Source organism: Felis catus, chromosome C2 (assembly GCF_018350175.1).
Source record: "Felis catus isolate Fca126 chromosome C2, F.catus_Fca126_mat1.0, whole genome shotgun sequence".
In the NCBI taxonomy this organism is placed as follows: Eukaryota; Metazoa; Chordata; class Mammalia; order Carnivora; family Felidae; genus Felis; species Felis catus.
Window position 1 is genome coordinate 97,833,041 of NC_058376.1, and position 27,654 is coordinate 97,860,694.

Sequence of the window (27,654 nt, forward strand, 5' to 3'; positions counted from 1 at the left end):
GAATCTCTCCAAGCTGTATGAATATTACACAGTTTTTGTGTTTCCATATATAAAAGTACGAAACGTGCAAACCTTATGTTAAGTGGAGTTTTGATACTAATCTGAGTCCATGTACCAAAAGCAGTCACATCACCTGGGAGCTTGTCAGAAATGCAGAATGTCAGGTCACACCCCAGACCTTCTAAATGAGAATCTGCATTTTTTTAAAAAAAAATTTTTTTTTTCAACGTTTATTTATTTTTGGGACAGAGAGAGACAGAGCATGAACGGGGGAGGGGCAGAGAGAGAGGGAGACACAGAATCGGAAACAGGCTCTAGGCTCTGAGCCATCAGCCCAGAGCCTGACGCGGGGCTCGAACCCACGGACCGCGAGATCGTGACCTGGCTGAAGTCGGACGCTTAACCCACTGCGCCACCCAGGCGCCCCGAGAATCTGCATTTTTAATAAGATCCCCAGGTTACTCCCTTACACATAAAGTTTGAAAAGCACTAATACTTTAGGATACTTAATTGATCTAATTTTCTATAAATAGACTGTCTCTAAATTACTATGTAAGTATTCCATGTGTATCTTTTTTTTTTTTTTTTGAGGGGGGGCGCAATATTTAAGATCTGGTGTATAACAAAATCACCACGGGGAATCTGTTAAAAACAGATTTTCAAGTTTTTCCCCAGAGTTTAGAACTTGGTAGGTCTAGGGTCAAGCCTGGTTTCCCCAAACCATTACTTCCTTGAACAGAATTAAAGTTAATGATAATATCAATTCTTGTTGATGGCTCCAAATCATAGCAAAATACCTAACACACAAGTAAGTCACATGCCAATTGTTTCTGTGAAGTTTGGAAACTGTTTAAAACTTTTTCTACAACCATTAATCACAGAATCAAAAATTTGGTGTTCCATTCATGGAACGTGATGAAATCATCTCCCCCAGCTCCTTCCCCCACCCATCCAAGGAATACCATTGTTTCAGTCAAAGGATAACTAAGTAATTTACTGGAGACATAAGAAGTGGGCATAGCCCCCACTGGAATCTTCTTGTACTAGAAAATAAGACCAATATACTCTGCTAATATATTCTGCTAAAATAAGGCCAATATATTCTGCTAAGTACTTACCATGACTCTCCAGAGGTCCCAAATACCAATGCATCCAAGAGCCATGAGAGAAACCCAGAATGTGATACCCCAATTATAGACATTCAAGTTCAAAACATAAAATCCTTCCACAAAGAATAAACAAGAACATCTCTGTGGGCAGCATTCAGCCCTTGACCTACCAGTTTCCAGTATCTATACTAGCGTGGTTTTTCTAGTTAATTTTCTGGTGACCTACCAAAGGGAACATTTTTATTATTAATGTGCTCATCTGGTTTATTTTGGGAACTTTGTTGAAATTTGGATGTGACTTGCAGCAGCAAAACATGGTGATATATACCAGGTTTCTAATCTATATCAGGCCTATGAAGCCCAGTGGGTTTTTAAAGACATAGTAAATACACTATAGCTATAATCTGGGGGGTTGCATAGTCCTATTTTTTTTCCACCAAGTTTTGTCATAGAGCCTACAGAAGATATTCAGTTTATACTCTTTTATACTATACCATGCACCATCTTCAGAGAAATAACAATTAGAATTTTTGTGGAGAACCTGTCTTCATCTGACTTGTTATTGCTTATTATGGTGGTGCTAATTTACTTTTGGCTCTTTGCTTTTGCATGATTATGAAAGATTTCAGATGTCCACAAAATCAGTTCCCAAGTTTTACCTAGAAGTATCCTTATACTACAATTTATAAAATGAAAACAGAGCTGTTCACATGATCAATATGTACTTTTATTTTAAATAACAGCACAACAAACACAGTGACACCACAGGACCATCACCTCAATGAGACTGATAACATTCCTTGACAAGTTGGCTTATAATTTACATACACTGTTTTTATCTGGAGCTATTTTTAAATAGTATCATAAGATATACTGTAAAACACGAATCTTAACTGTACCGGTTGCACACATAATGTGTTTGGTTACTATTTTACATATGAAATGATTCAAAGTTCCTCAAAATCATGTCCACTGGTGTTCATTGTTTCAGGATGCATGACCCGGCCCATGAATAGGACTGTACCTGCATTGGGTTGGAAGTGAACAGAACAGGGTGTGAACAAAAGAGTGGGATATTTACTTTCCTTCTTGCTTATAATTAGCAGTGTTCTCAAAATAAAAATATAAATAATTCTCTTTAAAACAAATTGAACATGAGAAATTAGCTGATACATAATGTGGTAAAAATGCTCTCAATTTTTTAAAAATTATCTCTCTTTGGCCTATAGATACAATTCGGTGCTCATAACAGACTTACCTGTTCTCCTGTTCCTGATAAGAAAGAAAAATGGATGGTCGACAATAACTTGAGGATACAGCACAGCCATCCTACTAATTGCAATCATTCCTACAGTGCAGGGAGAAAGTAATTACATGTCTGTGGATGTGCAGAGACTAATGAGTAATTTCTCCAAACCATCTATGTTTAATGCAAAGGCAACAATTTACAGGAAAACAAGATTTTTAAAGACTTAGAGGAAAAATTGTAAAGGTGCTAACATTTCTATTTGATCTTTAAACACACCATACACACACATACCGTTTCCTATCTCCACTCCACCAAAATACCAGAAAAAGTTATTCTGCCTGTTATTCTGTTTCAGATGAAGACACATAGCTTTATTAAAATGACCTTTGAATTAAGGAAAGGGGGAGAATTAACAAACACCCCAGACAAAAAAAACAAGTTTCTTTATATCCTCGAATCATTATTTCTTTTGTCTAAAATGGGGATTTTCACGTGGGAAGTCATCAGGCTTTTAGTAAGTGTCTAGAACGGCAGTGATTAAATGGAATATACGGCAGGAAGGGAGGCATGATGTTTCCTACAGCTGGGAAACCGAATTCCCCTGAGATCCTTATTATGGGATAATCGCGTTATACTTGCTACAGGGTGATTGGTTGTCAGGAAAAGGTCAAGATCAAACTGTGTAAGATCTTAAGCTTTCTTGATGCCTAAGACTACCGTGTTTCTATTTCTTCCTGAAAACAGTTTTAACTGGTGATATCCTTTTGGTGGACAAATTTACGGAGAAGTTAAAAAATGATATATTACATTTTTCCAAGGGAAGGCAAAATCCTAGTAAAATTTGAACATAGCTATTGAACATGAGATTGAAACAAATCCAAAAACAAAAAAACAAAAACAAAAACAAATGGGAAAAAATTCAATGGAGAAATCATTCTCATTTAACTAGGGAAATCAGAACATTGAAAACAATCAAGGACATTTAACATTTCGCTGAGAACACATGATGTAGGTCTACATTTTCAAATTATTTATATAGAAGTATTTTATGAACATCATTGAGTTACAATTATTTAAAATAATTTATTACACCTTGTTTATGGATGTGCTTTTAAAAAAATCAAGGCTGTTGACAAAATGAAGAACTAGTTTCCACAAATGTTTAGGTAGGAAGAAAAGTGTTTAAATGGGCAGCAAGAAAATATTTAAAACATCGAAAGAGGCAGCACAGCAGAGAAATGTCTTCTACAGAGCTGTCAATGTCCCCCTGCCTCTCCTTAGAGGTGGGAGTTCTCCAGTATCAGGGCAATGGAGGACGTGTGTGCTTCATACTCTGTTTAGAAAACTCAGCATTAGCTTGACTTCTGAGTTAGAGCAGAGTCAGTTTTTTTTAGCTTGGGTCTAAAAATGACCCCCACCCCCTACCCAAGATGATTTTAAAAATACACATCTAAAAAAGACAAGAAGATTTTAGAAAACTCTATCTTGGCACCTGAGGCAGCAGCAGCTTCTGAGCCTTCTTCATTAACCTCTATGAAGGACTTGTGAATTGCTTTGGAAAGAAAAATCTCTTTGTTATCTGCAAAACAAAAAACAAAAAACAAAAAAAAAAAGAGAGAGAAGAGAAGCATTTCTTCAGTGTCAGAAAGAGGGAAGCATCTTACCCTTTATTTAAACAGATCTGGGAAATATAAGTGACTTAAGATACTGATGTAAAACATAAGAGATCATGTTGTAAGATTATATTATGATTTCAGAGAAGCCTTTTCAGATTTGTCCTTATTTTATATTCTCTTGTTCGTGCTTCCTTTCATTTATTTGTATTGGTAATTTTCCCAATGTTTATGTCTTATATTGCCAGAGGAAGCAGGAATGCGGCTCTGTTTTTAATAGCAACTTCAAATTAGTTCATAATTCAAGATAAAACATCTCACACATTACACTCTAATCTGAAATTTTAAAGCACAAAATGAAAACAGGTAGAAATCCAGATATAGCTAGAATAATAAATGTTTAAAAATCTAATCTCTAATTATGGTGATAATAGAAATATCCTTGGCAAAGAAAAGCAAAATTGACTTCTAGATTGTACAAACATGAATATGTAAAAAAGTTACTTCCCATTCCAGTTAATTGGTTTATCTGAGGGTTCACAAACATGCTTTATCCTAAAGTCAGAGGAAACAACACATTTTCAGCATTAAAAGGGCTGTTTTTCCCTTTAGGTTGTATTTCTAGTTATGCTTACTTTTAAATTAATGGCTGTTATGCACTCAGTTGTGTTCTCTCAAAATTCATCTGTTGAAGTTCTAGCCCCTAAGACTTCAGACTAGAGTGTATTTAGAGATGGAGTCTTAAATGAAAATGAGTTTATTAGGGTGGGCCCTAATCCAATATGACTTATGTCCTTGTAAGAAGAGGAAATTTGGACACAGATAGAGAAGACCATGCATGATGGCTAATTTTATGTGTCAACTCAGCTGGGCCAAGGTATTGGGTCAAACATTATTCTGGATGTTTCTGTACAGATGTGGGTTTTTTTGTTTGTTTTTTGTTTTTTGTTTTTTTTGTGGGTGAGATTAACATTTGAATTGGTGGACTTTGAGTAAAGCAGGTTGTCCTTGTGATGTGGGTGGCCTCTTCCAATCAGCTGAAGGCTTTATAAGAACAAAGACGAAGTCTTGGGACTTTTCGCTGAATCTCTAGCCTGCCAGTCCACCCTGAAGATTTTATGTTAAATTTTTTTTTCAACGTTTTTTTATTTATTTTTGGGACAGAGAGAGACAGAGCATGAACAGGGGAGGGGCAGAGAGAGAGGGAGACACAGAATCGGAAACAGGCTCCAGGCTCCGAGCCATCAGCCCAGAGCCTGACGCAGGGCTCGAACTCACGGACCGCGAGATCGTGACCTGGCTGAAGTCGGACGCTTAGCGACTGCACCACCCAGGCGCCCCCACCCTGAAGATTTTAAATTTCCAAAGTCACCACAAGTATACAAGCCAATTCCTTAGTAAATCTCTCAGTTTCTGTCTCTTTCTCTGTATAGATACAGATAGTTCTCTCTCCACACACACACACACACACACACACACACACACACACACACACATCCTGTTGGTCCTATTTATCTGGAGAACATTAATACAATATGAGAAGACAGCCACCTATAAGCCAAGGAGAGAGGCCTGAGAAGAAACCAACCCTGAAGACATCTTGATCTCAGATGTCCAGCCTCCAGAACTGTGAGAACACAAAGGTCTGTTTGAACCCACGCGGTCTGTGGGACTTTGTTATGGCAGTCCCAGCTTTCAGACTTGGGTTTCCAACTTTTGTCCCCAAAGTTAAAACAAAATGAACGAAAGATAGCTCAAATACATAAAAAGGAAAGTAGCATAAGGAAGCAAGATAAAAGATTACTCAAGTTTCTGCCACCCCCCTCACCCCCTTTTTCTATTCTGGGAGGTCTAATTCAAATTTAAGATAACCTTGTTGCTGATGCAGTAAAAGCACAGTGGATTTCCCGTTAGGCTGTTTAGTTAAGACTTTGTAAGTGACCAAGTCCTACCTACAACAGACATTTTCCTTTCTAGTTTTCAAAAACCCATAATTATCTTACACTGATAGGGAATAATGTTCAACAATATTTTTGGTACATTTTTCACACAGCACCTGCTTATTTTGAACCAGCCCCAAGACAACTGAGTGCCAACTCTGAATATATTTTTAATAGGCATATTACTTCCTCAGCTCATATTTAGTATTAAGATATAAACACTGCATTATGAAACAGTCTCACATATTATGATATTTTCTCCTAGAATGCACTTGGTAACTAGAAGAAAAATAAAAAGCAATAGACTTTTACATTAAACAATTAAGTATAATTAGCTCCCTCAAATCCAGAAGACTCATTTTTTTCCACAACAAATAGAAAGAACAATACAAACTGCATTAAGCAACTAGTCAGATATATTTAGCTGACAAAACAAATACATGAATTCCAAGAGAGTAAAACATATTAACCATTTACTAGTTAACTGATGCTATATTATTTTCAGATTCTGCTGCCCATTTTCTTCAGTTTGCCAGTTAAGTTAGGGTCATGCATCAAGAGGCGGTATGATGGCCCTGGATGTAAAAGTGAGACAACGTAGTTCCTAAAGGGTGATGGGTGTTCACACTGCCAGCTAAGCCCTCTTTAAATATTCGGAGGGGCATTTTCAACGACACCAAATGATACGGTAGCCGCATCAATTTGCACAGAGGAAACTGCCTCCTAGCTCTTGAGTCTGATCTTTTGACTACACTAGACACCTTGAAAGAAGGAATTTCATCCCTTTCACTCTGGTTTCTGCCACAAGGGTCTTCTCCTCCAATCACCTAACTTCTTATATGCCCTCATTTACCCACACAGAATGGTAGGGAGATGGAGAGGAGGGATACTACAAGGCACCATGGCAGAAACATCAAGAAGGCAAGGATGCTGAGGGTTCTTCCTACAGAGTGAGTCACTTAAAAGATAATGAAGTGGACAGACCTTTAACAGGATTCACAAAGAAGAGAAATTACCCAAATGAACAATATTAAGGCAAAAAAGAACATGTCCTAAGATAGAGAAAAGAATTTTTAAAAATCACAAAAAATACTTTGTACAATTTTCTGCAGATAAATGTGAATCAACTTTATGAGGTGTAATTTATTTACCATGCACTATATATATTAACAACACAATAATTACAATACAGGAAAACAAAAATATATTTTACGAAACAACACCACATTTGGTAAGTTTTGATATATCTTTGAACCCCTCTCCACAAATAAGATACAGAATATTTCTATCTCCCCTAAAAGATTCTTGTGCTTCTTTATGCAGATAGTTTTGAAAATAAAGAGACTTGTCAGCAACTGGACAATTTTATAGGAATATATAAATTATAAAACTGAACAAAGAAAAAAATAGAATATCTGAATAATCCAGTAACCATTAAGATAGTTGAATAAGTAGACAAAAATTTCTCCCTCCTCAAAATTAAAGACTCCAAGCCTGGATGGTTTCCTAAGTGATTTAACCAATCCCCCAAAGAACAGATAGGCTTCTCTGTTATAAAACCATTTGAAACTCTAGAAAGAGAATAAAAGCAATCTAAGTCATCTATGGATAGTTTTACCTTGATATAAAAATTGAACCAGGGCAGCCTAAGGAAAGAAAATCATAGGCCAAACTCACCTGTTAACATAGAGGTAAATGTTTTTTTGCTTGTTTGTTTTTTAATCAGAACATTAAACCCAGCAACATATGCAAATACTTTTTTCAAATGAGGTTTCAAGGGATGTCCTAGTGTGTTATGACACACTGGTTGAGAACTGCCCTAACTGACCCCATTTCACATTAGGGCTTCCTCCAGGATGATCTTATCAAATAGAAACCAGTTTATGCCACTACTACCCGACTGAAAACCCTTTCTCCCCACTCCTGCTCGCTCTGCCTCCCGCCTTGCCTTTGGCATATTTTGTACCCACGAACCTCGGGGTGCAATATGGGGGTCTCCAGGAGGTTGCCTCTGTGCCGTTCATTTAGCATGCTTCTCGCCATGCTCTGTGCTCCAGATTATTTGCATAGCAATAATCTAAACATACCATACTTGATCCCTTCTGTGTCTTTGTTTCCCCAGAAACTCCCTTACCCCTGTATAGTCAGATACCTAATCAACTTCTAAAGCTCAGCTTTGAGCCCTGTTGGGCTTTTCTGCTCTCCTCTGACTGCTATTCATCACTAAGGTAGAACTAACCACTCTTTCCCACTGAACCCAGCGTCTTATTCTACTGAAGCCTTTATATTTGCAATATTTCTCCCTTCCTGAACTGTCAAATCCCTTAAGGCAAGGATTGTGTCATTGCTCTTGATGTCCCTGGCTTCTGACGTTTCGTGGGCCTGGTGACTGAACTAACGTTAAGAAAAGAGAGTCTCGTGATAATGTGTGAGTTTCTAGTACTTAACCTAGCACGAACAGGAATTTAGTAATCGTTGAATGAAAGGGACTAGCTATTTCCTATTATAATAAGACTTTGGATACGTCACTCTATGGCCGTCATGGCCACAATTCTGTTCACAAGCATGGCTATAAAGTTTATTCTTGTAATAGATAAAACATATGACATTCATCCAAATTGGATGCTCTAGGAAAATTGACGGACAACAGCACTAGACAAGGAGAGAATGCAAGGACCACACGCAGACTAAAAACTTAAAAATCCAGTCGTGGAGAAGGAGCTAAGGGAACGGGATCCAACAGGCCGGTGGCCTCATATATATTTCAAAGACAGCAAAATAAAGATTGAATCCAATGTTCCAACTCCAACGGACAGCAAATGTCTGCAGATGTACGTGAGACCTCAGGACACTTAACTTTCAGAAACACACTGCCCTATGAGATATACCAGTGGGAGAAAAAGTAACAGATAAATCACAGCACAAATAGCGGAGGGAAAAAATAAAATGAAACTTTCTTCTCTCGGGACACACTGCAAGCAGTCACCTTAAAATATAAGCCGAAAGTGGTTTCAACAAGAATGGGACTTGCCACCACCCAGTCTGGTCATGCAGGCACCTACTAGGCAAGTTCATGGCTTCTTATGCTTGCCTCCAATATTGCTCATCCTCATGTAATTAGGTGTCAATCAAGGCCGTCTTTCTCGCTAGGCCATACACCATACACCTATTCCTTCAGGGCCTAGACCTCGCTGTCCAATTTATCTCCTACTTGCCATGCTTTGCACACTGCCAGGCACCAAGTAGGCACTCGAATATTTGGTGAATCAAAATGTGAGGGGGATTAAGGAGATTTACACTGATGAGCCCGTCTTACTGACTAGAGAAAAGTTCACTGTTCTCCAGAAAAGGAAAATAAATAAATCAAAGGCAAACAAAGCTACACGCAAAAAAAAAACATTGCGTGTGCTGGCCCCAAGCAGTCCTCCCCTTCTGGCCGCAGCAGACATTGCTGCCAAATAACTAGTCCTGCTTTCCTCTGGGCAGCGTGGAGCCGGGCTTTTCACAAAGGAGAAGATGGGAAAGGGGCCAGCAAGCCCTAGGTTTACCAGAGAAAAGCTGGGCAATAATTCAAGCTCTTCTGCAGAAAGCAGGGCAAAATACTAAGGCATTCATTCAGTCACTGAGCAAATATTTATCAAGTACTCTGTTCATAGGAGATATTGTGCAGGAAACCAAAGCTCTAAGTATCTGTGACTAACATAATGTTGGCAGGATGGCCATCATGCGAGTGGATGCCACTAGCTCCCTTGTGGCACTGTTCCTAAACACAGCCAATTTAAATAGCTTTCTGCGTCACCAAGGACATGCTTAAAATAACAAAATGAAGAGTGTTCCATAACAGAACCCGAGAATATCAAAAGCGTCTCTGTACTTGAGTCGCTAAAATATTTTTAGCTTCAGCCCCACCTATGAACTTTAGAAAGGTTCGTAGAATTTGAGTTCCTCCAAGGTAGGAAGAGTGTTTGTTTTTCTGGAGAAATTTTGTTACAGACCAGCAAATATTCACTCATCTGTCCATTCGTTCGTTCATTCAGGTACTAAGCACCTCCCATGTGCCATTGTGGATACGCTGGCTATACTATAGTAAACTAAAAAGTTCCTTCCTAATGGGAGGAAAGCAGACATGAAATAACAATGACAATAAAAAAGCAAATCAATAAATGGCCACAATTTCAGGGTGCGGTGAGTGTTCCTAAGAAACAAGATGAGGTGAAGTGTTGGCTGGTGACGGGGGCAGGCAAGGGGAGCTACTTGACTCAAGGTGTTGGGAAAGGCCATCGGAGGAGGTGGATTTGACTGAGACCTAAAGTATACAAAGGAGCCTGCCACGGGAACACCTGAAGGCAGTTTTCGGCCGAGGGAAAAGCTAGTGCAGAGGCAGATAGGAGCCAGGTGTGTTCAAGGACCCAAAAGAAGGCCTGTGTGGCTGGAGCACAGAGAGTGAGGAGGGCCAGACGTTTGAGAGAAGCCTCTACACCTGGAGTGAGGCGGGCCCGTCACCACTTCCTACCCAGCCAGCATCTGTCCTGCTCTCCACACCATGCTGGGCTCTGAGGACAGAAAGTCATCTATGCCACAGTCCTTGCTTCTGAGGAGCTCCAAGGACAGAGACAGGTATGTGAACAGACAATCTAAGGAAAAGGTAGAACCTGTGATAGCACATTGCATGATGACAGGCCAGATGAGGGAAAGTGAACCATTTGGAAGGGAGAGACGTCAGAGAAAGCTTCTTGGAGGCGGTGCCATTTGGGCTGGTTCTTGAAGGTAAGCAGAAAAGAGCCAGAGAATGGGGCAAGGACATCCCTAGCAGAGGATTATATCGCAAATGAGACAAGCCTCGGCAAAGACTTGAAGTCCAATTGGATCCTGGGCAATGAGGAGGCGGGGCATGGCAGGGGATGCGCCTGATTTTAAGAGCTTGAACCCCGAGTCTGGAGAGCCTGGGCTTCATCCAGAAGTAACAGGGCACTACTGCTTTGATTTTAGGAGATAATCTGCGGCAGGAGCTGTAAAGCGTGAATCAGATGAGCAAACAGCTACGGGCAGAAGTTCAAGTTAGCTAGCTGTTACAACAGTTCAGGCAAAAAAGTAGGAGGCAGAGTGGAGGTAGGGCACCGGAAGACAGTTGCAGCCCTCTGGCTTACAGGTGCAAGGAGAAGAAGAACAAACAAGGGCAGGATGTAAGAGTCAGTCCCGCATAAATCTCAGCACTTGAGTCTGACCGGAATGTGGCTTTTGCTGTGTCTTCTTAATTCCTTTACTTTATTGGCTCCTTTATTAAAGCTCGTACTTTGTGCTGAAGGATTTAGTACTCTCTTTCTCCTTCCCCTTCCACCTTCCAAGAGGATTATCTATTAATCCAAATGCTGACAGTCATTCATTTCCATTACAAAAATAGCCCTACTCTATAACAGGATCCTCACTGCCACTAGATGAGCATTTTAAATCGAGCCTGAGAAGAAAATGATTCTCAGCACTCTCTAGATTCCATGTTTATTGTATGAGTCTTTACTGTGTTTTATGTTAATGGAGTTTAGCGTCAAAAGCAATGGACATCAAATTGAGATTAAAAAAAAAATAAGCACAGTAAATACACAGCATTTCATCTTATTCATTTCTTCTTTCAGTGAGTACTAGCCAGAAAGCACAGAACTGCGTGCTTCCTAAACACACACAAGGATCAATTTGGAGAGGTTTAAATTCTAGCAGAGGATATCCAATGCATAAGTAATGATAATCTGAGATCGGGTATGTTATGCAGCATAAGGAAAAGCGCAGAATACTGTAGAATTTATGAAGGAGCAATTACTTCTGGTTGGTGCAATCACGTGGCTTGATGAAGTTGGCGGTATCGAAGCTGAAGATCCGTTCGAGATCTATTTCAGGTGGGAGAGACGTGACAATGATGGGGCCCTAGGGAGATGTGAGGTGCAGAGCCAGCGGTCAGTTTGGCTGGCGAAAGCTGTATGTAAGGACTCCGTCGGAGTTAAGGTTGGAGGGAGCTGAGGTCTGAATGCCCTGCCAAGCAGCGGACAGTGCACTGCAGACTGAACAAGGAAGGCTCCGAACAGGAGCTGAGATGATCTGAGAGCGGGCTTTAAGGTGATTAATCCTGGCAGTGGTAGATAAGACAGATTAGAGGGAAGAGAGATTGCAAACCGTTTAGGAGGCTATTGAAATAGTCTGGGGCAGTGGTCATGAGAGTCTGAAATAAAGGTGGATGCCATGGAATAGAAAATGAAAGAGTGGATTCAAGAGGTCTTAGCAAAGGACTCTCAAGTCACTGCGTCTTTCCAGAAGGAAGAGAATGTGGAGCAGGGGTTTTTGTTTTGTTTTTGTTTTTGTTTTTTTGTTCCACTGCTAAATCATATTTGCTATCTTTAAAGAAAGATACAATTTCATTGCATAAGTTAAGAATTGGTAGTATCACAATAGTACTGAATTGTTTTCTGGGTGCTTTTGAACTTATGAATTCTACTAATAATGCTATTTTTAAAAGCTTTTCCCAGTTTTCAATATAGCATTTTAATTGAAGATGTTGTGCATACACAAGGCAAAATCCTAAACGGTATACAGTGGTACATGAAACAACATCTCCTTTTTCATCTAAGAGCCTCTGTCCTGTATTCCAGAGGTTACCATTGCTATCATCTTCTAAGACATTATTAAAAAATGTTCAACACATTTAAAAACTGAAATACATACCTATATTCTCCTCCTCCATTTTTTTTTTAATTATTATTTTAGAGGGAATGCACACACATAAGAGTGAGAGCAGGAGAGAGGGGCCGAGGGAGAGAGAGCCTGATGCAGGGCTTGATCCCATGACCCCAGCACCTTGACCTGAGCCAAAAATCAAGAGATGGTCACTCAACCATCTGAGCCACCCAGGCACCCCATCCTCCTCCATCTTTTGAACCAATATGCTCCCAGTCTGCCCATTGACTTTCTTTTCCCTCTCTGCTTTCCCAATGCTTTCTCTGCTATGGGGTTTCTTGACATTTGGGACTGGATTATTCTTTGTTGTGGGTCTGTCCTGTGCAGCATAGATCACTGGGATGTAGATGCATCCCTGGCCATCTATTGGATAGATGCCAATAGCACTCCCCAGGTGTAACAATCCACAAGGTCTCCGGTTATGGCCAAATGTTCCCTGGGGGACAGAATTGTCCTGGCTGAGAACCAGTGCTCCAATAAAGCATTTCTACCACTCTTCCTTTTATTAAATCCACTCTTTATGTCTTTCTCCCCACAAGTCTGCATCTGTTTTCAGAGTAGGTATATCTTAATCATTGTTTCATTTTTATGACATAGTACCGTGCTCACACCATCTACCTCACAAAGAGTTATTAAATGAAATGAATAGACATGGCATTGAATGTAATTAATGTTGTATATCTTAAACACCATGAAATTCTCACCACGAAATTCATTAAGGCAGAAAGTAATAATCAAATACATGTTAATAATTTTCCTGGGTACTTGCAGGGGTTACTGTCACAGACACTTTAATTTTTTTTTTTTTTAATTTGAGAGAGAGAGAGAGAGAGAGAGAGAGAGAGAGAGAGAGAGAGAATGTGCACATGCGCGATAGTGGGGAAGGGGCAGAGGGAGAAGGAAAGAGAATCTCAAGCCGACTCCATGCCCAGCAGGGAGCCTGACATGGGGCTCCATTTCACCAATCACAAGATCACAACCTGAGCCAAAACCAAGTGTCAGACGCTCAACCAACTGAGCCACCCAGGTGCCCTGTCATAGACACTTTAATCATCAGGGTTTTCATGTCATTTGGAGAGGAAAAAAACTGAACACCTGAAAAGGACACCAACCATATAGGGCAGAGCATATGGCGCCCAAGTGAACAAAGCAGGGAATAAACACTATCAAATTCAGTAAAAGCAGAGGGACAAGTTTTATAGTTGTGTCAGTAAATAGTTTTTGAAAGAATGATTCATAAATTAATGTGGATGTGGATTGTGTGAGAAAGAGAATGAGAGAGAGGGAGAGGGAGAGAAAGAGAAAGGATATATTGGTTGGGGTGGGTTGACATGCTGAGTCTACCAAGGTTCTGGCAAAACTAAGGAGTTAAGAATAAAGAGTTCCCACTGAAAGCTTGAGAAGTTGACTTTAGACCTTTCATCACGTTATCCTGAAGACTCGAACTGGGTAGTGTTTGAGGATGGCCAATCCTGGATTTCTTACTGATGTTTTAAGGAGTTAAATGTTCCGAGAAATGTAATATGTAAGGTGGCCCTGAAGAAACCTCTTCTCTCCTTCCCTCCCTTGTTTTATCCTTTAGTGGACATCTGCTGTGTGCCAACTGTGTGTCAGCCATGTGCCAGGTAGTGGGAATGCAGCCTCTGTTAAATTCTGACTGAGGTTTGGTCAAATGAACAGAGACTTCACATAGAAACTATGTGAACTCCAAGAGATCCGAGTGTGATTTCAAATTTCTGAACCATCTGCATTCATAATACATATTTATTTTCTATTGTCTCTGTACATACTAAAAGCAATTAAATATTACATCATAAACCTCCCAGATTTGCCAACATTTTAAGCTACACTGACCACAATAATTGATTTGCCACTGCAGTGCTACTCCCTCAGGACCGAGAAGCAGCAGATACTCTTATGTGTGTGAAGTAACTGCCTCAATGTTTGGGTGAGACAGTGAGGAATCTCTAATAAAACAGAAAATGGAGCCATGGTAGGAAAGCGGAATGTAATTATCCAGCTGGAATTTGGCCAGTGTGCTATACAGATTCTCTCAATTCCTAAGGAAGGGAGCACAAGTTTAAATGATACTATGCTTGAGCCACAGATATATTTCTGACTCAAGCACAAAAGTGTCCATTAGCTTGTGAGTCTCCCCCAGTCCTACCTCATTCACAACCCCACTGAAGAGTTCAGAGTCCTAGGAGCATGAATGTAAGCCAAGAAAACCTTTACTCGGGCAAAATTCACATTTCTCTGATGTGGACAGGAACATTTATATAGTAGACAGCTAGAAAAGCTCTACTGGTGTTTTGAGATGTAGGCTCTCTAATCGGGTAGAAGTTGTGGTATCAGATATGTCAACATCATCTCATTGCTGAGTGCTGCTTAGAAAACAATCCGTCCAATTCTAAATCTGGGAGGCAAGGCCTTTTTGACTATAAACTCTTTGAGAATTTCCTGAAATCTATGAACCTATCTCCACTCTCTTTTTCTGCGTGTGTGTGTGTGTGTGTGTACACACTTATATGCAATTTCAGGGGTAGAGGCATCCACTTCACTGAATTCAATCCATGGATCCTCATACTCCTCATAGAAGCTCTTATTTGGTCGGCTTGATTTTCTATAGGATGCTACTTCAGGAGAGGAAAACTAAATTCTCTCCTGAACACATAAACTGCTAAGGAAACTTCTATTGCCTCAGCTCTCTCTGGTTGGAGAACTGGGTCCAATAGATTACATATAAAGAGGACTTACACACTGAGGTTTTTTGTTTTTTTTTTTTTTTTATCTTGATTATGTCCCTATCTATCTCTATCTATCTATCTCTCTCTCTATCTATGATAGTTTCCATATTCCACAGAAATGATAGAACAATGTTATACAAGCTAAGTCTTAAACTCACAGGTACCTTATTTCAATGATAAGTGTCTTGGGGTTAGCTGCTTAAAATATTTCCAAAAGGATTTTACATGTTCTAAGTACTTAATGTTGCTAATATGTTAATGAATTTTACCTTGAACAAATTAGGGCATCTGAATCAAATAATTCAACTGGGTTTTCCCCCACCTTGGGATATTTAAAATAAATTACCCGATATGCCAGGTATATTTTGAAGCTACTACAAAACCACTGGTTTCTTATTGAAGACTAAAGATAATCTTTACATCATCCCACTAGGTGTTCTTTTAAAAAGCGTTGGGGCACCTGGGTGGCTCAGCTGGTTAAGCATCTGACTTCAGCTCAGGTCATGTTCTCACGGTTTGTGGGTTTGAGCCCCACATCGGGCTCTGTGCCGACAGCTCAGAGCCTGCAGCCAGCTTCAGATTCTGCATCTCCCTCTCTCTCTGTTCCTCCCCCATTCATGCTCTATCTCTCAAAAAAAAAACACTAAAAACAATTTTTTAAAGTGTTTAGTTCTTGTTTAGTTCTTACAGCAGGCATGGGTTTGTCCTTTCTTCCTTCTTTCTTTTCTATATAATTTACTGTAACCGAACATATTGAGATACTAAATCACCATGTTTATTGATTATCTACTCTACAAGGCATTGTGACAGGTAGGATGGGGAATTTAAAGATATATAAGACAGGTCTTCTGGAGAATATCCATTATTGAAGATAAGACATGGACCAGAATAATATAAACAATGTTATAACCATGATTTATAGTTTGGGGTATCGAAGGTAAATGTATTCGTTACATTTATTTGGCAAACGATAACTTTATTTTACTTCAGAACTCCATAGTAAATAGAGGGTTCAACATCATCACTTTTCAAAGCTTTTATGAAATAATGACATTTAAAAAAAATTGGTGTTTATTTCCTACCAGACAGAGCTGTCAAATTTGCATTTTTGATGAAAACCTCAGTTATTCCAAGGGCCTTCAAAACATCTTTTAAGTCAATTTCCTGTTCCACTGTGAACCTGGAGAACAAACACATGGGGGGAAAAGCATTTAGTTACAGCATTTTTAAAGGATTTAGTTACAGTATCCTGTTAATCTGGCGCAAGAGCAAAATGTTAGATATGTTGATTTGAACAGCAAATTATGCTAAAACTGGCTTTTGACTGCAAGTATTGACTGCGCTTCAGTCAAAATACTTTCAGTATTTGTGCTTATAAAAAGAGGAGATGGCAAAAAGAATAATATATCAGAATAGTATTAAATTATTAAGTAGGAAAACTATTTGAGGAGGATGGTAATAGATACGGTGGAATAAATGTTTTGAGATCAAGAATGTAAAACTTGTAAATGAGTAGCTTTCAAAATCCTTTGACCTAGTAATATATTTGACTTTTTTACGCTGTCAATGGCTAACCAAACATTTGCCCAAGGCATTTGATTCTCTTTTTAGCGTCCTGCTCAATTCCCTGTGTGTGGAGACAGCCAATCGCAGTACAATGGATACATTTAGCATTTCAACTCCATACACTCAGAGAAAGGAAATATAAAAGCTATCGTGTTAAAAATATGTATCCTCATGGTTATATTCACCTCTAGGACATAAGCCTGTTTTTCCTGGTAGCATCACAAAAAGACGTTCATCAATGAAAGTAAGCTAAGTATTACATTTTAAAAACTATATACTTTAAAAATTATATTAGAGATTTTTTAAGCAAAATAATTTTAACCTTAATTTTTTGTTCCGATGGACTTTATGAATTCTTATATGTAGAAGTGCGTCACATTTGCAAGAAGAAATAAAACATCTCTTAAAACTGAAATAAAAATGGGTACAGTGGTCATGAATAGAATATTAATTTAAAAAATGGTTTCCATAGAAAGCTTGATTGGTCCTAATGTGGAGTCTCTCCCCAAAGGATGAAATGTGTCACCCATCTTTCTAGCATAAAACAAGGCTGCATTAACACATGAATGCAGTTCTTGGAAAGCAAAGGTTTTTATTACTTTTTTAGAACAAGTGAAAACGACTAGTTAGAACCAAACGTTTCTTTTTTTTCTAAGGTGTTGGCTCTTGATCAGTAAAGATCATAAATGTCAGTTTTTGTCCTTTAAAAAGCCAAGTCTGTGACAGTCACCAAACGTTACATTAGCATCACTTCTGATGTCTGGTGACAAGGGAATGACTGCTGTCAACAAGACTCAGACATCAAGAGGTATCATCAGGGGAAAATAGTTTTAGCAGTTTCATGTTTATGGGGAAAATATGACAAATAGACAAATAAATGTATAGCAAACATTAAACCAAGTACTGAATTTTATCTGTATCTTATACTCTAACTTGGACTTAACATTGTTCCTTTTGTTTCCTTCAAAGAGCAGGTGTTGGTTGTGAAAGTAGAGAAGGGGGATGAGTTGGGAAATACGAAATGTCTCAAAGAATACATTCAATCGCTTGATTAAGATGTTTTGTGTGTCTGCTTTACTTTTATTATTCATTGATTGATTGATCGCTTATATGAAGATTATTACCAAGAACTATTCTAAGATTATAACAGATTAATTTAAATATCACAAAGCCCTTGGAGGCAGGTATTATTATCATCCTCAGCTAATAGAAGAAGAAACTGAGGAGCAGAAAGATGAGATAATGTGACCAGGGTCATCCAGCTAACAAATGGCAGAGCAGGGATCCAGGCGGTACTCTGTGTGTCCTGATCCACCTAAAATAGGAAAGTGAAGGAAGAGATCAGGAGAGGATTCTTTGTACTTCTTAAGAGCAACCTGGTTTGTATCACATTTCTGAGGTTTGCTGTTTCGGGTGAGGATGGTAATTCAGCCAGATTGAATTCGGGCAAGCTCCTTAATTTCTGAGCCTCGGTTTTGCAGTGTAGGAAATGGCCTTAGTAATTCCTACATCATAGTATTGTTGAGGAGACTGAATGAGGTCTCTGGAAGTCTTAGCATGGTGCTGGCACGTAGGAGGCATGCAATAAAGGGCAGATAGTGTTGATAGCACTTGTGATAATGCCATTATGTATAACATTCACATTATTATAGACGTTAAGGTGTTTATATTTGCACTTCAGTAGTGGTGGAGTAATTTCATCAAATAGCTGTTGAATCCATGCTGCTTTATCTGTAAATTAGTCAAGTCTAGTGTATCTAGTGTCTTTTTTATTTTAATATCTGTAGTATCTGGCATAGGGCAATACACACAGGGTGAAGTGAAAAAAGTTTAGGTGCATTGAGTGTTCCAAGTTGAAGACAGGATGTAAACAATTTCCACTTAGCCATTTCTCATCTTTGTTTCCTTATCAAGCTATTGAAACATAGCTATTATCCATTTACTATCCCTTTCTTCTTAATATAGACCAATATTCATATAAATAATCATTGTCATCTCCCATACACTGAGGGCTCCCAGACACTATGCAAATCCTGTTATTTATGGTATCTCATTTAATCATCCTAATGATAATCTCACAGAATCCCATGAGATTATGCATTGTTGTCTCTTTTCTACAGAAGAACAAACTGAAGTTTAGCCCTAATCACACAGCTAGTAGGTGGTAGAATGAGGACATGAGCTAAATTCTGTTTGACTGCAAGGCCCCCTACCACTAATAACTAGAATTCCAACAATGGCTATTTAAAAACAATCAACCTACAGACAGATTTTTATATTTCACCCACTGAATTTAAAAAGAAAAAGCCACAACATTGCTCTTTTAAGCCCAAGAGGCATGCGCATTTTAATAACGTAATCATGCATTTGCACATTTCTGAGTAAGTTGAAGAGGTATGTAGGAGGCAGAAGCATTGGAGACTGAGCTGTGTAGAGCTAGTGTTAGGAAAGAATAAATATATGTTACATATAACGAGATTTAGAAAATTTATAGGCCATTAAGAAACTAATCAAGAAAACTTCTGTAGAAAAACCTATAAAAAGCACTCACATTAAAAAACAAAATCAGATGGATTATATATGAGTTTTCTTTTACAAACATCAAACTAAAGTGCTGTATTTCTAAGGCAATCATTTCAAAATAACAGGATGGTCTCTGTTGACAAAATAGAAAACCACTTCATGTCCACTGATTTCAAGCACTCTGATCAAAAATGACAAATCTGAGGGGCGCCGGGATGGCTCAGTCAGTTGAGCCTCAGACTCTTGGTTTTGGCTCAGGTATCGATCTCATACTTTGGGGGATCAAGCCCCATGCTGGGCCCTGTGCTGACAGCGTGCAGCCTGCTTGGGATTCTCTCTCTCCCTGTGTCCTTGCCCCTCGTCCACTCACGCACGCACTCTCTCTCTCCCTTTCTCTCTCTCAAAATAAATAAACTTTTAAAAAATGACAAATCTGAGACTACAAAAGAGTGGAAAGATACGACAGCCAGGTACATCTGCATTCCAAGTATTCCAAGATACTTGATTTTCATTTTAGAAAAATCTTTTGTACCTTATATAATGAAGAAGGTAATGTTCATCAGAGCAAGGTTTTTAAAAAATCCTACTGAAAGAAAAGTATATATAAAGCTACCTATAGATTAACACAAGGTGAATACTAGGAGTTAAAATGTACACTGAAAAATAAATAATAATAGTGATAATAGATAATAATTATATGATGCTTATTATATAAGCATCTGTGCCAGGCATTATTCTCAAGTGCTTATTAGATATCTTACATATATTATATATTATATATATATATATATATATATATATATATATATATATTAGCCAAACTATTTTTGCTAGCATGAATAAATTGCAAGAATATCTGGTAATCTCATTTAAATCTTAGAAATGTATGACCATGCATAAACCTTTTGGTATTTCACTAGATTTGGTTATATCATATAGGTGGAAAATTTTTACCCTCTCCTGAATAGGGTTTTGTATTTTCGATAAAAACACAATTTCAATTCAGCATTTGATCCTGTAGGACTTATTGTTAAGGGGGGAAAATAATAAAAATGCAAAAGTAGTTGCCCATTCTCCTCTTTAAAATACCATACACCTTTATACCCTTTAAGAAAAGCATTTAAAACCTGTAAGTATGCAATCTAATATAATGGAAAATAAAAGTACCTGTCAAGCAGGACAAGAATATGGTCAAATTACAGAAATGCAAAGTTGTGTTTTCAAAGTAATATCTCCACGTGAATAAAACTATACAAACCATTTAAAACAGACACTTGAGTAAACCTAGAAAATGGCTACCAGAAAATTTTTACGTTTGCTAAAATGAGGTCACAAAAATCATCACCTTCATTGAACATTTGATGGATCATTTCCCATTGATTATTACCTACATATAAGTATTTGAAAACCGTCAATTTCTTAAAAACGGAAACCACATTCATCTTATCTAGCTATTTAACCTCTCTCTCTATGCATTAACCATGCAGAGGAAGAGTTCATAGAACTTCTGGAGAAATGGATGCATGGTAATTAACTGGGCCTAGTTTCGTATCAGGCATTAATATGAGCAAGCAAGCTAAAGTATTCCATAATTGAAGAGTATCTCTTAGAAAATGAAAATTTAATTTTCTTCTGCCACATTCAATTTCTCAGTGGACAGGACCTGGAGGCCACATTTTCTAGTGAATATGGTTGAATTAGGATTTGTGATAGTTATTAAGCATTCATTTAGAATTCTGTTAAAATACCCCTAAATAACTTTGCATCCTCACAGAATTGAAGCATTTGGAGATGCTGCACTTAATTCATGGAATTTAATAAGGGAAGCATTAACACTGTCCTGAATTTCTCATATTATCAGGAAGAAGTTCTTTAAAAATATAAGGAAAAATACACATCAATATCAGGCGAAGAGGCATGGGAAGGGCATTTTAGGCCAATGCAAAAACATGCATGGAGACCCAGAGGCAGGTCAAGAGCAGGTTATCTGTAGCCTAACGACAACCACGTGGATAGTACATGCCACAAAACGTTTGTTGTGGTGTGTGGCCAGAGGCAGCATCGAGGAGAACATCGGGGCCCTGCATAGATTTTATTATTTAAGCCACAGGGAGAATTTTAAGCCTCTTCTTGCTTATTTATGGTTGCATCTTGGCACCCAGCACGGCAACGTGCTTGCGCTTCTCCCAACAATGTCGGAGATTATTTTCTCTCCAGCTATAATCAACTTTAAATATTAATGAAATACAGAAGACTGCCAATGCAAATGATATTCAGAGACAATCTATTGAGAAATCTTCTAAAATGAAACTAAGAATATTGACCAGGATCTGAAACTAGGTCTTGGTAAACAGCACCGAATGAATCACTAAGTGAGCTTGTGTCTGGGGGCAGGACCTCCTGAATACAAAAGAATAATTTAAAGAAAAAAAGGAGAAGGAAGCGCAGGTGAGGAGGGGGAGAGGAGGGAAGAGTGAAGGGGTGTTGAAGAGAGTAGCTAAGACTTAAAATTCAAAAGCAGTGGCAAGGGTTTTTTCTGAATCAGAACCTCCATTGCTATCTCTCCCTCTGAGATGTATCAGAGGGGGTCACACAGAAGCCTCTCACCTGGGCAGGTACACTTCCACTTTCTGCTTCTTCACAGAGTTTGCCCATTCTTCAATCAGCTGTGCTTTGACCAATGGCTCCAGAGTGGCCAGTGGAACTTCCTGCCTGGACAACACCAACATCATACTGATCTCCTCTCCCTCATATGGTATTTCTAGGACTTGGTAGATACCACCAGCTTCATTGGAGCCATCACTAAATTCTCCTAAAAGGAAAAAAAAAGGTGATTAAAGGCCCATATCAAAGTTCAAATAAAAGTTTTAATTTGTAATAACTTTCTTCCAAAATAGTATATAGAATATAAGAAACTCAGGCATCTGAGGAAAAGAGGGTTTAAAAAAAAGAAAAAAATAGGCCCTGAAGTTCAAGTGACTCTTCGGCCCTGAAGAAATTATTTTATTTTAGAATCCCCAGAATTACATCACATTTGTCATAATATGTTCTCTAGACTTACTTTTTATTTTTAAATGAGATACTTCAAATGAATATATACTTAAGGGATATTTTTAGAAACAACAATAAGTCCTGGGTAAAAAAATGAAGCCCAGGATCCAAGTTAGATGAAATCCACGTGATTTCTAAGAAGGGAAAAATTAACCATATAATACCTGGGACTGTATTATCACCACAGCTAAAAGTCTTGGGGCCAGAGTAGCAGAGTCCAAATGAAATCTATTACATTCTACAGTAGTTATCTAGTGTATTTGTACTGCTTAAGACCTCCAAACTAGGTAATTAGGTTAATTAGGTAATTGGCTTTGTGTTCTAATAACTCAGCTAAATTCACCAGGCTTCCATACAAAAATAAAGAAATCTTTAAAACAAATAGTCCCACCACCACCTTAAAATTTCCCTCATTTTCAAAAAGAAAATGTAATGCTTTTGTTATAAATATTTTCCTATAACTGATCTAGGTCCTTTAGACATCCCGTTAAACACTTTGGTTAAATGTTTGGTTCTTACTTTGACTGTTAATTTGATTAACTATGATTATAGTCTTTTAATTTTACATCATACTTTTAAATAGCATGAACTATTAGTTCCAATATGTACTTGGCTTACAATTACATTTCTGCTATGATAACAAATTATTACAGTTCAATATAGTGTGTAAGAAGGATTAACATCCTAACCTTCTGAAAAGTCCAATGAAATATCTTTTTTTTCTAACTTACTTTTTTAAAATTTATTTATTTGAGACAGAGACAGAGAGCATGAGCGGGGGAGGGGCAGAGAGAAAGGGAGACACAGAATCCTAAGCAGGCTCTAGGCTCTGAGCCATCAGCACAGAGCCCAATGTGGGGCTCAAACTCATAAACCATGAGATCATGACCTGAGCCGAAGTCAGATGCCCAACTGACTGAGCCACCCAGGCGCTCTGGTCCAATGAAATATCTTTGAAAATAATGCCAAGGATATTGAGTTGTATCACATTTCATAGACTCACAATAAATGAAACTATAAATGAATAATTATGTCATACACAAGTCTGAAAGCAAAATTTTAAAGAAATGCTTATAATTCAAATAGTGGTGAGGAATCCAAAGCAAGAGCAGAGTGGAACATATGAGTCACTGACAACCACCCCAAAGCCAATGGCTTTTTGGAGTAACTCAGAATGTTCTTACACAGGTCAGGTGTTTGCATATGAATAAAACCACTCTGTGGGTGTAATCAACTTTATAAGTTAAAGAAACATATTGGAAAACTGTCAGTGCATATAATATTCACTCAGGATCTAATTAGAGAGGCCTTTGAAAATGGAGCCAAGGAAATTGAATTGTAGTCCAAATAAGATTGACATTTGTGTAATAAATATTTCATGTTCTTTCTTAAAAAGCTGTTAATATACAGCAAGACAAGAAAAATAAAAGCCAAAAGATCTTACCATAATAAAATTCTCCTTGTTGATACATCATTGGAATTTGGACTTCACTTTCATCATCTTTAGTGAAGGAAAAGGTTCTAGTATTTTCAGGTCTAAATTGTGACTTCCAGTTCCCCTTGAAATAGACAGCATTGATGAGTGCCAAATGAGTGCCAGCATCAAAATCCCTTGGGGATACCAAATCTTTCAAGAGATCTGTGCAGGAAAAAGTGGAGAGATGAAAACTCATATTAAATCTGAAGGTGAAAGGAGACCAAAAGATTACCAAACTACCATCTGATAGAGCAATCCAGAAAAACTGTATACCATTACCAAATTTATAATAAAAATTGAAAGTATCTTGCATTTGGGATGCGTGGGTGGCTCAGTCAGTTAAGCATCTGACTCTTGATTTCCGCTCAGGTGATGATCTCATGGTTCATGAGTTTGAGCCCTTCGTCAGAATCTGCACTGCCAGCAGAGCCTGGGACTCTTTCTGTCTCTCTCTGCCCCTCCTCTGCTCTCTCTCTCTTTCTCAAAATAAATAAATAAACATTAAAAAAGAAGGAAGTATCTTGCTTTCAAAGGAAAAATGTTAAGCAAGCAAGCGCGCTTGCGTGCGTGCACACACAACACACACACACACACACACACACACACACACACACAGTTACAGATTAAGGGATCTAAAACATTCACACCAACTAAAATAAAACTGGTAGGATCCTGACACTTGAAGAAACTACGGAACCACATACAACAGAATCTCAGGTTTTACCACTTTCTAGTTGCAGTGATGCATGTAAAACTCTTAACATAGAGTAAGCACTCAATGATCATTTCAGAGTTCATTCTTAAATAACATACATGATTAAAATGTCATCCAGTTCAAAATTTCCCCCCATAAACACTGGATATCTTTCTACCAAATATAACAACTGCATTCAACTAGGTGAAAACAGATGAGTGAAAACCTATCATTTCTATCATTTGAAATGTTCCTTTAGAAATCTATTTGCAAAAACATTGGGTTTTTGTTGATAGCTGAAAATGTTTAAAAAGAGGTTGGAAGTAGCTTTTAATAATCCAATCTATTCCAAATGTATCATTATTCTTGACTTATTCTTTGAATGTTAAAATACAAACATAAGTTTCTTTTATCCTACATTTTAATGTCATAGTTGAAAAAGATAGGACCAAAATTTATATTCTCTCATTTTATTAATCATAGAACTTCTTTAGGTCCTTACAAAGGTGCCTCAGAATTTTGGGCATAATAGGACATAGGGCACATGGTCAGGGTTTTTGTTGTTCCCACATAAAATTTATTAGATTGATATTATTTGGGGGGTTTTGACAGTAGGAATTAATCTAATGAACATCTGTAATCTTTCAGTTTGGTCTCATTTTTTTAAATTCTAATTTCAATTATGTTGGTGGTAAAATTAGAAAATAAAATGATAAAATATGAAACATTTGGAAAGCTTAAATACATTTTTAAAGTACAGATTAGAAATATTATGTTATTATTTTGAAGATTATTTTTCAAGTAATCTGTACACCCAACGTGGGGCTCAAACTCACAACCCCAAGATCAAGAGTCACATGCTCTACCAGCTGAGCCAGCCAGATGCTCTAAGATTAGAAACAAATATTAAAATAAACTTATCGCTTTCTACTTCTCCATTTATTTTGGGTTTAAAATGGGCCGCTCTTTTAAAAAGAAATCCTATAGTTCTGTCATTTAAAAGCCAAACCCTGATTTTTAGCTCTCTCTTATTTTCTATTTTAAATATATTGTTAAGAGGGCCACCAACTGCCATCCTAACTGCTATCTAACTCATTAAATAAGTTAGCTCAAACAAAGTTCCACACAGTGGTTAAGATTAGCATACAGAGGAAACCCGTTATTGGAGAACACAGATTTCAGACTGATATATCAATAGTGCCAAAATTCTTTACATGCCAAATGATTTAAGTTCTTTCATAAATGCTTATTCATATGTAATGCTTCTAAAAAGACTATAATCTATACGAAATAATTATCAGATACTCAACTAAATGCTATCTTTCAAAAATTCAAATGGAGTGAGGGGGCAAGTAATTTCAGAAGTAAAAGAGAGTTAAAGCTAAACTATTAGAGAAAGAAAGGAACCAAATGACATACTATTTGTGTTATTCTCCACCCACTTATTGATATGGTTGGCCACAGCTATATTTTGACTGAAGTCCACATGATTTACTTCTGCATGAAAATACTTTTTCAGCATTTGCAAAAATTCCTCATTGACATGAAATCCATTTTGCACAAAGAGGGAATTGGCAATTTTCATCACATAGTGGCTCTCTTTAGCAGTTACCATGTTAGAAAAATCCTTCAAGAAGGAAAATTCGTCACCTGAAAAATGACAAAGGATAAGTTTATTAGTGGAACAAACACAGTGAACGATCACGGGGAGTGGAGAAGCACTGAAACACAGCAAGGGAGATTGACGGAACTTGGAGCCCAAGGGAAGAGCGCTAACTTGTTCCCTACACAGACATGATTAGGAGGCTCCGGTATTTGTGCTACTTCCGGATTTTCAAATTAACTTTTAGTATTATCAACTGGCATTAGTTTTCACTTTCATTGATACCTTGGTAGAATCTATAGATTTTTGGGGGTTATTTCCTTTCAGGGTACTTAGGTTTATTTTCATTACATTGGTCTTCGTTTTATAATTATCAGGAAAAAGGATTAAGTTTAATTACCTAGTTTAAAAATTAAAATAGTCCTTGAAACTTTACTTTCACTAGACTTTTTTTTATCTAATAACGAGAAAAATCTATTCGAAATTATTGAGTTCTCAACTTTTTAATGAGTCAGTTCTCATGCATATTAAAAACATTAAAATAAAAATCATACATCCTGTCAAAGTGATTTCAAAACAGCTTTTGGCTAAAAAAACTTTCCCCAATACATAACATTTTCATAACAATAAAACATTCCAAGGAATTCTCAATGCTCCTTTAAAAATGAAGACGCAATTGGTTTTAAGCAAAAATTTCTGATATTCTTAGAGAATGATGTTGCTTTTCTTTATAGCAGTTCTCGTAGTTATAAATTTTCACTTATTCAGGTGATAATTGATTAATACACGTCTCTCCCTCTGGACTGGAAACTCATTAAGAATCATGTGTGCTTTTATTTATCACAATGAGGGTTATTGAAATAATACTAATAAAATATACAATTTCCTTAGATTAACTCAGCTAAAGGTGGAGCCAGGAATTAATACTTTTCTTGGGTTTCCTAATGGTTCTCCTAGCCATACCGTCTCAGTGACACCACTTTCTCACATCATGTAAATACTGCAGCCTGTAGCATAAGACAGCATAACTGAGTTGACAGTTAAAGTCAAACCACCTTGAAAATGTAAACCTAAGCACACTCACCATCTTTCAGGCTGTCATATCCCATCGAATGACGGATTTCTTTCAGGGTAGACCCTTGGGCCCCAAGTTCCATCATTCCCATAGCGAAGGTAACACTCAGTGGAGAGAAAAGAATATTTTCATCTTCCCCAGTGGCTCGAAGATGGTTATACATATTCACTGACAACTCGGCAATGGTTTCATCAGGGAAAGTGGCCCCTAAAGCCAAACTTTGCAGAACCAGCAAAGACAAGAGTCCAAGGAAAGCCATGATGGGAGAGTTCAAACCTGAAAAACAG

The 27,654-nt window shown here is 37.8% G+C and overlaps 1 protein-coding gene across 4 annotated transcripts in view; it reads right to left on the reverse strand.

Moving 5' to 3' along the window:
- Positions 1-1,814: 1,814 nt before the first annotated feature.
- SERPINI1 (serpin family I member 1) overlaps positions 1,815-27,654 on the reverse strand; it is a 71,388-nt gene continuing 45,548 nt past the window's right edge. For all 4 annotated transcript variants that reach the window (XM_045037301.1, XM_003991934.6, XM_045037303.1 and 1 more), the window contains exons 2-9: positions 27,377-27,643; positions 26,109-26,339; positions 23,963-24,157; positions 22,075-22,279; positions 16,461-16,558; positions 3,851-3,937; positions 2,368-2,457; positions 1,815-2,133 (exon numbers count right to left, since the gene is read on the reverse strand). In XM_045037301.1, coding sequence (XP_044893236.1) covers positions 2,057-2,133; positions 2,368-2,457; positions 3,851-3,937; positions 16,461-16,558; positions 22,075-22,279; positions 23,963-24,157; positions 26,109-26,339; positions 27,377-27,626 — 1,233 coding nt within the window. In that variant the 5' untranslated portion in view covers positions 27,627-27,643 and the 3' untranslated portion in view covers positions 1,815-2,056. The remainder of the gene's footprint in view (positions 2,134-2,367; positions 2,458-3,850; positions 3,938-16,460; positions 16,559-22,074; positions 22,280-23,962; positions 24,158-26,108; positions 26,340-27,376; positions 27,644-27,654) is intronic.